General features: G+C 45.4%; 1 protein-coding gene across 1 annotated transcript; it reads right to left on the reverse strand.

Moving 5' to 3' along the window:
- Positions 1–2310: 2310 nt before the first annotated feature.
- On the reverse strand, positions 2311–11937 carry LOC121586256 (eukaryotic translation initiation factor 3 subunit H-like). Its single transcript, XM_041902807.2, has 3 exons — positions 11771–11937; positions 3745–3844; positions 2311–2494 (listed from the first exon to the last, which is right to left on the reverse strand). Exons 1-3 carry the CDS (start codon positions 11925–11927, stop codon positions 2311–2313), a joined length of 441 nt encoding a protein of 146 aa, XP_041758741.2. The 5' UTR covers positions 11928–11937.
- Positions 11938–14853: the final 2916 nt, after the last annotated feature.

The following is a 14853-nucleotide window of genomic DNA, read 5'->3' on the forward strand; positions in this document are numbered from 1 at the left end:
CTATCTAAGTGTCACATGATCTGTCACATGATCTCAGTATATATACACCTGTTCTGAAAGGCCCCAGAGTCTGCAACACCACTAAGCAAGGGGCACCACCAAGCAAGCGGCACCATGAAGACCAAGGAGCTCTCTAAACAGGTCAGGGACAAAGTTGTGGAGAAGTACAGATCAGGGTTGGGTTATAAAAAAATATCTGAAACTTTGAACATCCCACGGAGCACCATTAAATCCATTATTAAAAAATTAAAAGAATATGGCACCACAACAAACCTGCCAAGAGAGGGCCGCCCACCAAAACTCACAGACCAGGCAAGGAGGGCATTAATCAGAGAGGCAACAAAGAGACCAAAGATAACCCTGAAGGAGCTGCAAAGCTCCACAGCGGAGATTGGAGTATCTATCCATAGGACCACTTTAAGCCGTACACTCCACAGAGCTGGGCTTTACGGAAGAGTGGCCAGAAAAAAAGCCATTGCTTATAGAAAAAAATAAGCAAACACGTTTGGTGTTCGCCAAAAGGCATGTGGGAGATTCCCCAAACATATGGAAGAAGGTACTCTGGTCAGATGAGACTAAAATTGAGCTTTTTGGCCATCAAGGAAAACACTATGTCTAGCGCAAACCCAACACCTCTCATCACCCCGAGAACACCATCCCCACTGTGAAGCATGGTGGTGGCAGCATCATGCTGTGGGGATGTTTTTCATCGGCACGGACTGGGAAACTGGTCAGAATTGAAGGAATGATGGATGGCGCTAAATACAGGGAAATTCTTGAGGGAAACCTGTTTCATTCTTCCAAAGATTTGAGACTGGGACGGAGCTTCACCTTCCAGCAGGACAATGACCCTAAGCATACTGCTAAAGCAACACTCGAGTGGTTTAAGGGGAAACATTTAAATGTCTTGGAATGGCCTAGTCAAAGCCCAGACCTCAATGCAATTGAGAATCTGTGGTATGACTTAAAGATGGCTGTACACCAGCGGAACCCATCCAACTTAAAGGAGTTGGAGCAGTTTTGCCTTGAAGAATGGGTAAAAATCCCAGTGGCTAGATGTGCCAAGCTTATAGAGACATACCCAAAGAGACTTGCAGCTGTAATTGCTGCAAAAGCTGGTTGTTTTTTTCACAATAAAAAAATATTTAGCATCTTCAAAGTGGTAGGCATGTTGTGTAAATCAAATGATACAAACTCCCCAAAAATCAATTTTATTTCCAGGTTGTAAGGCAACAAAATAGGAAAAATGCCAAGGGGGGTGAATACTTTCGCAAGCCACTGTATGGACCCAGAACATACTTCAGCATCTGTTCTGTGTATTTTAGAGACCCATTTTGTCATTTCAAAAATGTGTTTGATTTAAAATGTTACCTTTAATTTATCTTTAACATAATTTTATTGTTTTTATAAAATACATATTTGAAGAACAAACATAATTGTGGCAATTCATATCTTGCAGTAAAGTAATTAACCTTGAGAAGACACGGTTAAATGTTAAACCTTTATTTTATGTTCTTACTTTGAAAATAGTCCTGATCAAATAGTCCTAGGCGATATCCAAAACTACTAACAATACACCGAATTCATACATTTTCAGTCATTTTAATTGTAGACACAATACCACAACTATTGTTTCCAATCTGGGAAGTAAACTCAAAAGTATTCAATAATTTAGCTGTGTATTTCACATGGAATCAAGGCATTAGAATGTACCAGAGGGCACCAAAATAGAGCTTGTTCGGTAAAAAGCCTGGCTGGCTATTTTTTATATTTGGCTGGCTACTCCATGTGCTTGTGGAAAATATTTGAGTGTAGGGGGGTTGAGTGTAGGGACTTTGGGTCAATTTAGGATTCAGAAGTGGACTAAGACGGACATGGTTGGTTAGATAATAGACAGTATGAGACAGCCAGAGCACAGGACCACGCCTTTACCTGCTGGACAATAAGACACTGACAGAAACAACATTCACGTAGACTTCATAATTAACCCCTAGACACTAATCCCTACATATTTCCTAGAACTAGACAGTGCCACCACTGACCTGCTGGACAATAAAAGTATGACGAACACAATGTTCCGACAGCTCTGTACTGACCTGCTGGAGAGGTTGAGGTTCAGACAGCTCTGTACTGACCTGCTGGAGAGGTTGAGGTTCAGACAGCTCTGTACTGACCGGCTGGAGAGGTTGAGGTTCACACAGCTCTGTACTGACCGGCTGGAGAGGTTGAGCAGCTCGTGTTTGTCAAGAAGAGTAGACTTCTCTAGCTCCCACATCAACCCCTAGCTCCTACCCCCTACCTTCTAGGGCACTAGGATAGACGGCTCCAGCACCAAGTCACGTACCTGCTAGAGAGGTTGAGCAGCTCGTGTTTGTCGGCCACAGTTGACTTCTCCTCTAGCTCCCACATCAGAACGTTGATCAGATGGGAGTTCTTGATCACGATGGGAACCTCCTCAAAAATGTGCTCAAAACCAATCATGGCCTTCTTCAATCTGGGGAGAGAAAATAACCCGTTCAGTTCAATTCAAAGTCAATTACATTCAATTAAGTTTGATTCAATTCGATTTGATTGCCAGCTCTGAAAAAAATGAGTTTAATGTACTAAATTTGCCATGTGCGTTTATAAGGCTGGACCCTGTTGACAGCAGTCGTGGTAATCTGAAGGTAGAGACAATTCAACAGGAAGTAGTGCCAGTCTCTCTTCCTGACTTTCATTTAAAGATCACAAAACACCAGCTTATAAAACATCAAATACCGCCACATGAAAGACACCATCATGGAAAACTGAAGCACTTCTTTGAAATAATATATTATTCAGATTCTCCCCATAATAATGGTGGTGAAATGAGTCTTCAATAGGGGTGATATTGTCCTCCTGGCCTTTCAATCAGTAGCGTATTGAGAGACACTGAAGAGGTAGGTAGGTAGGTAGGTAGGTAGGTAGGTAGGTAGGTAGGTAGGTAGGTAGGGGTGGGTGTGTGTGTGTGGGTGGTTAGGTAAGAGGGTGTGTGTGTGTGTATAATTATCTTTGAAAGACAGGGTTGTTTCTTTTTTTGCTGAGTTTATTTTAAAATCCTAAAGCTGTTATTTTCTGATCAATTTAATACCAGTCTGCTGTGATTCCTTTTTATAAACTCAGATTGTGGGAACTCAGATATTTTTCAAATGGCTCTCATTACGCATTATTCAGATGCAATTTAAAATCAATGGCCAGCAGCCTGAGGGTCAAAGCCAGCCAGGCAGTGGATAAACACTGTAGTACAGTTGTTTGGCAGCCCCAACACACACTAGTAATAAACCAGTATCATGACATCACTAACAGCTTCTGATGAGGCTCTCCTTGCCCATGGGGAAAATAACATCATGCATTTGAATCTTTTGAAGGGAGTTTCAAAAGCATAGCATTGATGCTGAATTCTTATCGGAAAAGATGCAGTTGGTATTTGTGCCTCTGTGTGTGTCTATGTGGTATGTGTGTGTGTGTGTGTGTGTGTGTGTGTGTGTGTGTGTGTGTGTGTGTGTGTGTGTGTGTGTGTGTGTGTGTGTGTGTGTGTGTGTGTGTGTATATCTGTGTTGTCTGTGGGGTGTGTGGTATTGATGGCTTTTGGCAATTCTCATCCCGCTTCTGAAGTGGAGCCTGGTGACTGTGTGTGTGTGTCTCAGTCGCAGTGTGCCACTGTGAATCTCCCTACCGTGTGTGTGTGTGTGTGTCTTTCTCTCTGTGTGTGGTGCCTGGGCTCACCCCTCAGCTGAGAAGTCCTTCTCCTTGCAGATCTCCATCAGTTTGGGTGTTAACCTGTAAGCCTTCAGGGACAGGGAGCCCTGGGCTGTCTTAATGGGATCTAGTGGGGGAGGGGAGAGAGAGAGAGAGAGACAGAGACAGAGACTCAGAGAGAGACAGAGAGCGAGAGAGAAAGAGAGAGAAGAGAGAGAATGAGAGAGAGAGAGAGAGAGAGAGAGAGAGAGAGAGAGAGAGAGAGAGAGAGAGAGAGAGAGAGAGAGAGAGAGTGAGAGGAAAAGAGAAACAGATGTTAAGATTAAAACAAAAGGTCTTTAACATTCTATTTAGTGGTTCACTTACATTTCGGAACACCACAAAATAAGACTTAACACATACACAACGTTTAGGATCTAGAGAGAGGAGGGAAACACAACATATAGGATCTAGAGAGAGGAGAGAGAAACACAACATATAGGATCTAGAAAGAGGAGAGAAAAACAACGTATAGGATCTAGAGAGAGGAGAGAAACAACGTATATGATTCTAAAGAGAAACACAACGTATAGGATCCAGAGAGAGGAGAGAAACACAACGTATAGGATCGAGAGAGAGGAGAGAAACACAACGTATATGATCTAGAGAGAGGAGAGAAACACAACGTATAGGATCTAGAGAGAGGAGAGAAACACAACATATATGATCTAGAGAGAGGAGAGAAACAACCTATAGAATCTAGAGAGAGGAGAGAAACAACGTGTAGGATCTAGAGAGGAGAGAAACACAACGAATATGATCTAGAGAGAGGAGAGAAACAACGTATAGGATCTAGAGAGGAGAGAAACAACGTATAGGATCTAGAGAGAGGAGAGAAACAACGTATAGGATCTAGAGAGAGGAGAGAAACACAACGTATATGATCGAGAGAGAGGAGAGAAACACAACGTATAGGATCTAGAGAGAGGAGAGAGGAACACAATGTATAGGATCTAGAGAGAGGAGAGACACAACATAGGATCTAGAGAGGAGAGAAACACAACGTACAGGATCTAGGGAGAGGAGAGAAACAACGTATAGGATCTAGAGAGGAGAGAAACACAACGTATAGGATACTAAAGAGAAACACAACACCCTGCTGTACCTTAACAGCAGTATCACTAACACCTTGCTGCATCTTAACAGCAGAGACATCAGTATCACTAACACCTTGCTTCATCTTAACAGCAGAGACAGCAGTATCACTAACACCTTGCTGCATCTTAACAGCAGAGACAGCAGTATCACTAACACATTGCTGCACCTTAACAGCAGAGACAGCAGTATCACCAACACCTTGCTGCACCTTAACAGCAGAATCAGTAACACCTTGATGCACCTTAACAGCAGAGACAGCAGAATCACTAACACCTTGCTGCACCTTAACAGAAGAGACAGCAGTATCACTAACACCTTGCTGCACCTTAACAGCAGAGACAGCAGTATCACTAACACCTTGTTGTACCTTAACAGCAGAATCACTAACACCTTGCTGCACCTTAACAGCAGAGACAGCAGAATCACTAACACCTTGCTGCACCTTAACAGCAGAATCACTAACACCTTGCTGCACCTTAACAGCAGAATAACTAACACCTTGCTGCACCTTAACAGCAGAATCACTAACACCTTGATGCACCTTAACAGCAGTATCACTAACACCTTGCTGCACCTTAACAGCAGAATCACTAACACCTTGCTGCACCTTAACGGCAGTATAACTAACACCTTGCTGCACCTTTACAGCAGAATCACTAAGACCTTGCTGCACCTGAACAGCAGTTTCACTAACACCTCGCTGCACCTTAACAGCGGAGACAGCAGTATCACTAACACCTTGCTGCATCTTAACAGCAGAGACAGCAGTATCGCTAACACATTGTTACACCTTAACAACAGAGACAGCAGTATCACCAACACCTTGCTGCACCTTAACAGCAGAATCACTAATACCTTGCTGCACCTTAACAGCAGAGACAGCAGTATCACGAACACCTTGCTGCACCTTAACAGCAGAATCACTAACACCTTGTTGCATCTTAACAGCAGAGACAGCAGCATCACTAACACAATGCTGCACCTTAACAGCAGAGACAGCAGTATCACCAACACCTTGTGCATCTTAACAGCAAAGACAGCAGTATCACTAACACCTTGCTGCACCTTAACAGCATAGACAGCAGAATCACTAACACCTTGCTGCACCTTAACAGCAGAATCACTAACACCTTACAGCACCTTAACAGCAGTATCACTAACACCTTGCTGCACCTTAACAGCAGAATCACTAACACCTTGCTGCACCTTAACAGCAGAATTACTAACACCTTGCTGCACCTTAACAGCAGAATCACTAACACCTTGCTGCATCTTAACAGCAAAGACAGCAGTATCATTAACACCTTGCTGCATCTTAACAGCAGAGACAGCAGTATCACTAACACCTTGCTGCACCTTAACAGCAGAGACAGCAGAATAACTAACACCTTGCTGCACCTTAACAGCAGTTTCACTAACACCTTGCTGCACCTTAACAGCAGAATCAATAACATCTTGCTGCATCTTAACACCAGAGAAAGCAGTATCACTAACACATTGCTGCACCTTAACAGCAGAGACAGCAGTATCACCAACACCTTGCTGCACCTTAACAGCAGTAACACTAATACCTTGCTGCACCTTAACAGCAGAGACAGCAGTATCACGAACACCTTGCTGCACCTTAACAGCAGAATCACTAACACCTTGTTGCATCTTAACAGCAGAGACAGCAGCATCACTAACACAATGCTGCACCTTAACAGCAGAGACAGCAGTATCACCAACACCTTGTGCATCTTAACAGCAAAGACAGCAGTATCACTAACACCTTGCTGCACCTTAACAGCATAGACAGCAGAATCACTAACACCTTGCTGCACCTTAACAGCAGAATCACTATCACCTTACAGCACCTTAACAGCAGTATCACTAACACCTTGCTGCACCTTAACAGCAGAATCACTAACACCTTGCTGCACCTTAACAGCAGAATTACTAACACCTTGCTGCACCTTAACAGCAGAATCACTAACACCTTGCTGCATCTTAACAGCAAAGACAGCAGTATCATTAACACCTTGCTGCATCTTAACAGCAGAGACAGCAGTATCACTAACACCTTGCTGCACCTTAACAGCAGAGACAGCAGAATAACTAACACCTTGCTGCACCTTAACAGCAGTTTCACTAACACCTTGCTGCACCTTAACAGCAGAATCACTAACATCTTGCTGCATCTTAACACCAGAGAAAGCAATATCACTAACACATTGCTGCACCTTAACAGCAGAGACAGCAGTATCACCAACACCTTGCTGCACCTTAACAGCAGTAACACTAAAACCTTGCTGCACCTTAACAGCAGAGACAGCAGTATCACAAACACCTTGCTGCATCTTAACAGCAAAGACAGCAGTATCATTAACACCTTGCTGCATCTTAACAGCAGAGACAGCAGTATCACTAACACCTTGCTGCATCTTAACAGCAGAGACAGCAGTATCACTACCATATTGCTGCACCTTAACAGCAGAGACAGCAGTTTTACCAAAACCTTGCTGCACCTTAACAGCAGAAGCACTAACACCTTGTTGCACATTAACAGCAGAGAGAGCAGTATCACTAACACCTTGCTGTACCTTAACAGCAGAATCACTAACACCTTGCTGCACCTTAACAGCAGAGACAGCAGTATCACTAACACCTTGCTGCATCTTAACAGCAGAGACAGCAGTATCACTAACATATTGCTGCACCTTAACAGCAGAGACAGCAGTATTACCAAAACCTTGCTGCACCTTAACAGCAGAAGCACTAACACCTTGTTGCACATTAACAGCAGAGAGAGCAGTATCACTAACACCTTGCTGTACCTTAACAGCAGAATCACTAACACCTTGCTGCACCTTAACAGCAGAGACAGCAGAATCACTAACACCTTGCTGCACCTTAACAGCAGAATCACTAACACCTTGATGCACCTTAACATCAGAATAACTAACACCTTGCTGCACCTTAACAGCAGAATCACTAACACCTTGATGCACCTTAACAGCAGTCTCACTAACACCTTGCTGCACCTTAACAGTAGTATCACCAACACCTTGCTGCACCTTAACAGCAGAATCAGTAACACCTTGCTGCATCTTAACAGCAGAATCACTAACACCTTGATGCACCTTAACAGCAGAGACAGCAGTATCACTAACACCTTGCTGCACCTTAACAGAAGAGACAGCAGTATCACTAACACCTTGCTGCACCTTAACAGCAGAGACAGCAAAATCACTAACACCTTGCTGCACCTTAACAGCAGAATCACTAACACCTTGATGCACCTTAACATCAGAATAACTAACATCTTGCTGCACCTTAACAGCAGAATCACTAACACCTTGATGCACCTTAACAGCAGTATCACTAACACCTTGTTGCACCTTAACAGCAGAATCACTAACACCTTGCTGCACCTTAACAGCAGAATCACTAACACCTTGCTGCACCTTAACAGCAGAGACAGCAGTATCACTAACACCTTGCTGCATCTTAACAGCAGAGACAGCAGTATCACTAACACCTTGCTGCATCTTAACAGCAGAGACAGCAGTATCACTAACACCTTGCTGCATCTTAACAGCAGAGACAGCAGAATAACTAACACCTTGCTGCACCTTAACAGCAGAGACAGCAGTATCACTAACACCTTGCTGTACCTTAACAGCAGTATCACTAACACCTTGCTGCACCTTAACAGCAGAATCACTAACCTTGCTGCACCTTAACAGCAGAGACAGCAGTATCACTAACACCTTGCTGCATCTTAACAGCAGTATCACTAACACCTTGCTGCACCTTAACAGCAGAGACAGCAGAATCACTAACACCTTGCTGCACCTTAACAGCAGAGACAGCAGTTCCACTAACACCTTGCTGCACCTTAACAACAGAGACAGCAACATCACTAACACCTTGCTGCACCTTAACAGCAGAGACAGCAGTATCACTAACACCTTGCTGCATCTTAACAGCAGAGACAGCAGAATCACTAACACCTTGCTGCACCTTAACAGCAGAATCACTAACACCTTGATGCACCTTAACATCAGAATAACTAACACCTTGCTGCACCTTAACAGCAGAATCACTAACACCTTGATGCACCTTAACAGCAGTATCACTAACACCTTGCTGCACCTTAACAGTAGTATCACCAACACCTTGCTGCACCTTAACAGCAGAATCAGTAACACCTTGCTGCATCTTAACAGCAGAATCACTAACACCTTGATGCACCTTAACAGCAGAGACAGCAGTATCACTAACACCTTGCTGCACCTTAACAGAAGAGACAGCAGTATCACTAACACCTTGCTGCACCTTAACAGCAGAGACAGCAGAATCACTAACACCTTGCTGCACCTTAACAGCAGAATCACTAACACCTTGATGCACCTTAACATCAGAATAACTAACATCTTGCTGCACCTTAACAGCAGAATCACTAACACCTTGATGCACCTTAACAGCAGTATCACTAACACCTTGTTGCACCTTAACAGCAGAATCACTAACACCTTGCTGCACCTTAACAGCAGAATCACTAACACCTTGCTGCACCTTAACAGCAGAGACAGCAGTATCAATAACACCTTGCTGCATCTTAACAGCAGAGACTGCAGTATCACTAACACCTTGCTGCATCTTAACAGCAGAGACAGCAGTATCACTAACACCTTGCTGCATCTTAACAGCAGAGACAGCAGAATAACTAACACCTTGCTGCACCTTAACAGCAGAGACAGCAGTATCACTAACACCTTGCTGTACCTTAACAGCAGTATCACTAACACCTTGCTGCACCTTAACAGCAGAATCACTAACCTTGCTGCACCTTAACAGCAGAGACAGCAGTATCACTAACACCTTGCTGCATCTTAACAGCAGTATCACTAACACCTTGCTGCACCTTAACAGCAGAGACAGCAGAATCACTAACACCTTGCTGCACCTTAACAGCAGAGACAGCAGTTCCACTAACACCTTGCTGCACCTTAACAACAGAGACAGCAACATCACTAACACCTTGCTGCACCTTAACAGCAGAGACAGCAGTATCACTAACACCTTGCTGCATCTTAACAGCAGAGACAGCAGAATCACTAACACCTTGTTGTACCTTAACAGCAGAAACACTATCACCTTGCTGCACTTTAAGAGCAGAGACAGCAGAATCACTAACACCTTGCTGCACCTTAACAGCAGAGACAGCAGAATCACTAACACCTTGCTGCACCTTAACAGCAGAATCACTAACACCTTGCTGTACCTTAACAGCAGAATCACTAACACCTTGCTGCACCTTAACAGCAGAGACAGCAACATCACTAACACCTTGCTGCATCTTAACAGCAGAGACAGCAGTATCACTAACACCTTGCTGCATCTTAACAGCAGAGACAGCAGTATTACTAACACCTTGCTGCACCTTAACAGCAGAGACAGCAGAATCACTAACACCTTGCTGCACCTTAACAGCAGAATCACTAACACCTTGCTGTACCTTAACAGCAGAGACAGCAACATCACTAACACCTTGCTGCACCTTAACAGCAGAGACAGCAGAATCACTAACACCTTGCTGCACCTTAACAGCAGAATCACTAACACCTTGCTGCACTTTAAGAGCAGAGACAGCAGAATCACTAACACCTTGCTGCACCTTAACAGCAGAGACAGCAGTATCACTAACACCTTGCCGCATCTTAACAGCAGAGACAGCAGTATCACTAACACCTTGCTGTACCTTAACAGCAGAAATACTAACACCTTGCTGCACTTTAAGAGCAGAGACAGCAGAATCACTAACACCTTGCTGCACCTTAACAGCAGAATCACTAACACCTTGCTGTACCTTAACAGCAGAATCACTAACACATTGCTGCACCTTAACAGCAGAGACAGCAACATCACTAACACCTTGCTGCATCTTAACAGCAGAGACAGCAGTATCACTAACACCTTGCTGCATCTTAACAGCAGAGACAGCAGTATTACTAACACCTTGCTGCACCTTAACAGCAGAGACAGCAGTATCACTAACACCTTGCTGTACCTTAACAGCAGAAACACTAACACCTTGCTGCACTTTAAGAGCAGAGACAGCAGAATCACTAACACCTTGCTGCACCTTAACAGCAGAGACAGCATAATCACTAACACCTTGCTGCACCTTAACAGCAGAATCACTAACACCTTGCTGTACCTTAACAGCAGAATCACTAACACCTTGCTGTACCTTAACAGCAGAATCACTAACACCTTGCTGCACCTTAACAGCAGAGACAGCAGAACCACTAACCCCTTGCTGCACCTTAACAGCAGAGACGGCAGAATCACTAACACCTTGCTGCACCTTAACAGCTGTATCACTAACACCTTGTTGCATCTTAACAGCAGAGACAGCAGTATCACTAACACCTTGCTGCATCTTAACAGCAGAGACAGCAGAATCACTAACACCTTGCTGCACCTTAACAGCAGTATCACTAACACCTTGTTGCATCTTAACAGCAGAGACAGCAGTATCACTTACACATTGCTGCATCTTAACAGCGGAGACAGCAGTATCACTAACACCTTGCTGCACCTTAACAGCATAGACAGGAGTATCGTGTGTGTCAGGGTGGATATGTCAGCTATGTGTGTCAGGACTGTGTGTGCGTCTCTGTGTGTGTGTGTGTGTGTGTGTGTGTGTGTGTGTGTGTGTGTGTGTGCATGTGTCAGGTTGAATATGTCAGCTGTGTGTGTCAGTACTGTGTGTGTGTGCGTCTCTGTGTGTGTGTGTGTGTGTGTCTCTGTGTGTGTTTGTGTCTCTCTGTGTGTGTGTGTGTGTTTCAGAGGTGTGTGTGTGTCAGAGGTGTGTGTGTGTGTGTGTGTGTCAGAGGTGTGTGTGTTAGACAGATGGTTGACTTACCGTAAATGAGCACGACAGACTCCTCGATGGCGTGCTGGTAGCTGAACTGAGAGTCTAGCAGGGCCCGGCTGACAAATGATCCATAATAGGTTGACTGGTACCAGCCCACATGAAGATGGTCAATGTTCACATGACGTAGAGAACGCATCATCTCCATCTGGTACTGGACTAAAAGGGGAGAGGAGAGAGGGTGTGGGTGAGAAGGGGAAGTGGAGAGAGAGAGGGGAGGGAGGGAGAGAGAGAGGTGGAGAGAGAGAGGGGAGAGAGGATGGAAAGAAATGAGTCATTTTTACTTTATCTATCCATCAGGTGGGTTATAAATACATGAGAGAAGACTGAATCAACCATCTCCCTCTCTGCTGGGGACACACCTGAATCAGCCATATTCCTCACCGCTGGTCCCCTGGCCTCCCACTGACAGAGAGGAAGACCGGGGTCACTGGGAGGTTAACTAGGACAGACAGCAAATTTACACTTCACTCAGAGTGTGAGTGTTTGTCCCATCCCAGTCAATCAGAGGACGCAGCCAGAGCCAGACACACACCAGTCTGACTATTAAGTAACAGTGGGCAGGCAGGAGAGTGAGAGAGATGTGAGAGTGAGAGAGTGAGAAATGGCACTGAGGTAGGCACCGAGACTGATTAATCCGTGTCTCATTGGCCAGCTGTTGCCTACTTACCCCCCAACACTCATTCTGGACCCCCAACCAGTCCCCCACTCCCCTCCTCTACACAGAACATCTGTGTCCCCTCCTCTACACAGAACATCTATCCCCGAACCAGTCCCCCACTCCCCCCCTCTACACAGAACATCTATCCCCAACCAGTCCCCCACTCCCCTCCTCTACACAGAACATCTATCCCCCAACCAGTCCCCCACTCCCCTCTACACAGAACATCTATCCCCCAACCAGTCCCCCACTCCCCTCCTCTACACAGACCATCTATCCCCCAACCAGTCCCCCACTCCCCTCCTCTACACAGAACATCTATCCCCCAACCAGTTCCCCACTCCCCTCTACACAGAACATCTATCCCCCAACCAGTCCCCCACTCCCCTCCTCTACACAGAACATCTATCCCCCAACCAGTCCCCCCACTCCCCTCCTCTACACAGAACATCTATCCCCCAACCAGTCCCCCACTCCCCTCTACACAGAACATCTATCCCCCCAACCAGTCCCCCACTCCCCTCCTCTACACAGAACATCTATCCCCCAACCAGTTCCCCACTCCCCTCTACACAGAACATCTATCCCCCAACCAGTCCCCCCACTCCCCTCCTCTACACAGAACATCTATCCCCCAACCAGTCCCCCACTCCCCTCCTCTACACAGAACATCTATCCCCCAACCAGTCCCCTACTCCCCTCCTCTACACAGAACATCTATCCCCAACCAGTCCCCCACTCCCCTCTCTACACAGAACATCTATCCCCCAACCAGTCCCCCCACTCCCCTCCTCTACACAGAACATCTATCCCCCAACCAGTCCCCCACTCCCCTCCTCTACACAAAACATATATCCCCCAACCAGTCCCCCACTCCCCTCCTCTACACAGAACATCTATCCCCCAACCAGTCCCCCACTCCCCTCCTCTACACAGAACATCTATCCCCCAACCAGTCCCCCACTCCCCTCCTCTACACAGAACATCTATCCCCCAACCAGTCTCCCACTCCCCTCCTCTACACAGAACATCTATCCCCCAACCAGTCTCCCACTCCCCTCCTCTACACAGAACATCTATCCCCCAACCAGTCCCCCACTCCCTCTACACAGAACATCTATCCCCCAACCAGTCCACCACTCCCCTCCTCTATACAGAACATCTTCCCCCAACCAGTCCCCCACTCCCCTCCTCTACACAGAACATCTATCCCCCAACCAGTCCCCAAGTCCCCCCCTCTACACAGAACATATATCCCCCAACCAGTCCCCCACTCCCCTCTACACAGAACATCTATCCCCCAACCAGTCCCCTACTCCCCTCCTTTACACAGAACATCTATCCCCCAACCAGTCCCCCACTCCCCTCCTCTAAACAGAACATCTATCCCCCAACCAGTCCCCCACTCTCCTCCTCTACACAGAACATCTATCCCCCAACCAGTCCCCCACTCCCCTCCTCTACACAGAACCTATATCCCCCAACCAGTCCCCCACTCCCCTCCTCTACACAGAACATCTATCTTGCCAGGTTTTGTAAACGCAGATGTAAAATGCTTCTTCTGGTAATTTCTGCTCGGCATCAGACTAATTTCATGCTTCAGTTGCATTCTATCAGCAGACAGCCTCACTGATGTGTAGCTACTGTTCTCTGTGTAGCCAGCTTACTTTTAGGTAAAATTTACGATTAACTTTAAGCAAAACATTAGGAAATGTAGCCGGGTACATTCTTTCTATGATAAACATTAGAAATATGATGGCTATGCGTCGTTTTTTGCAAAACAAAATAGTTTTTTCATCGTAAGCTCATTTACTTGTGTGGATGCCAGACAAATGGCGGTGCACTTCTGTTGTCATCTGATGAAAATGAAGCTATTTTCTGCCGACTTTGTTGCACTAATGGATTTTCTGTGAAGGAAAACTATAGTTGCACACCCCTGATTACTCTATTGAAGCAAAAAAAAACTTCAATATAAAACACGATCCCTGTCAATACACAGCTGGACTCACCTGCTCCCGCTTTCTCCCGTTGTGCTATTTACAAACAAACACGAGACTGACTCAACTGTTCTGGGGAACTACGGTAATATTCATAATGTAAAATAATGTGACGGGTGAAATGAAGAACGCAATCTGCTTTATCTCCTAACGTATTGCACAAGTTGACAGCAGGTATTTACTTAAAGTAGCTACAAACACTAAAACGTAAGAAATAGTTTCAACGGTACTGAAAAACAACCCCGTGGCTATTTCCAAATACCCCTGTATATCGCCCAAGCCTAGATACTGGTTCCAAATACCTCCGTATATCGCCCAAGCCTAGATACTGGTTCCAAATACCTCTGTATATCGCCCAAGCCTAGATACTGGTTCCAAATACCCCTGTATATCGCCCAAGCCTAGATACTGGTTCC

This window comes from Coregonus clupeaformis, chromosome 17 (genome assembly GCF_020615455.1).
Source record: "Coregonus clupeaformis isolate EN_2021a chromosome 17, ASM2061545v1, whole genome shotgun sequence".
Classification (NCBI taxonomy): Eukaryota; Metazoa; Chordata; class Actinopteri; order Salmoniformes; family Salmonidae; genus Coregonus; species Coregonus clupeaformis.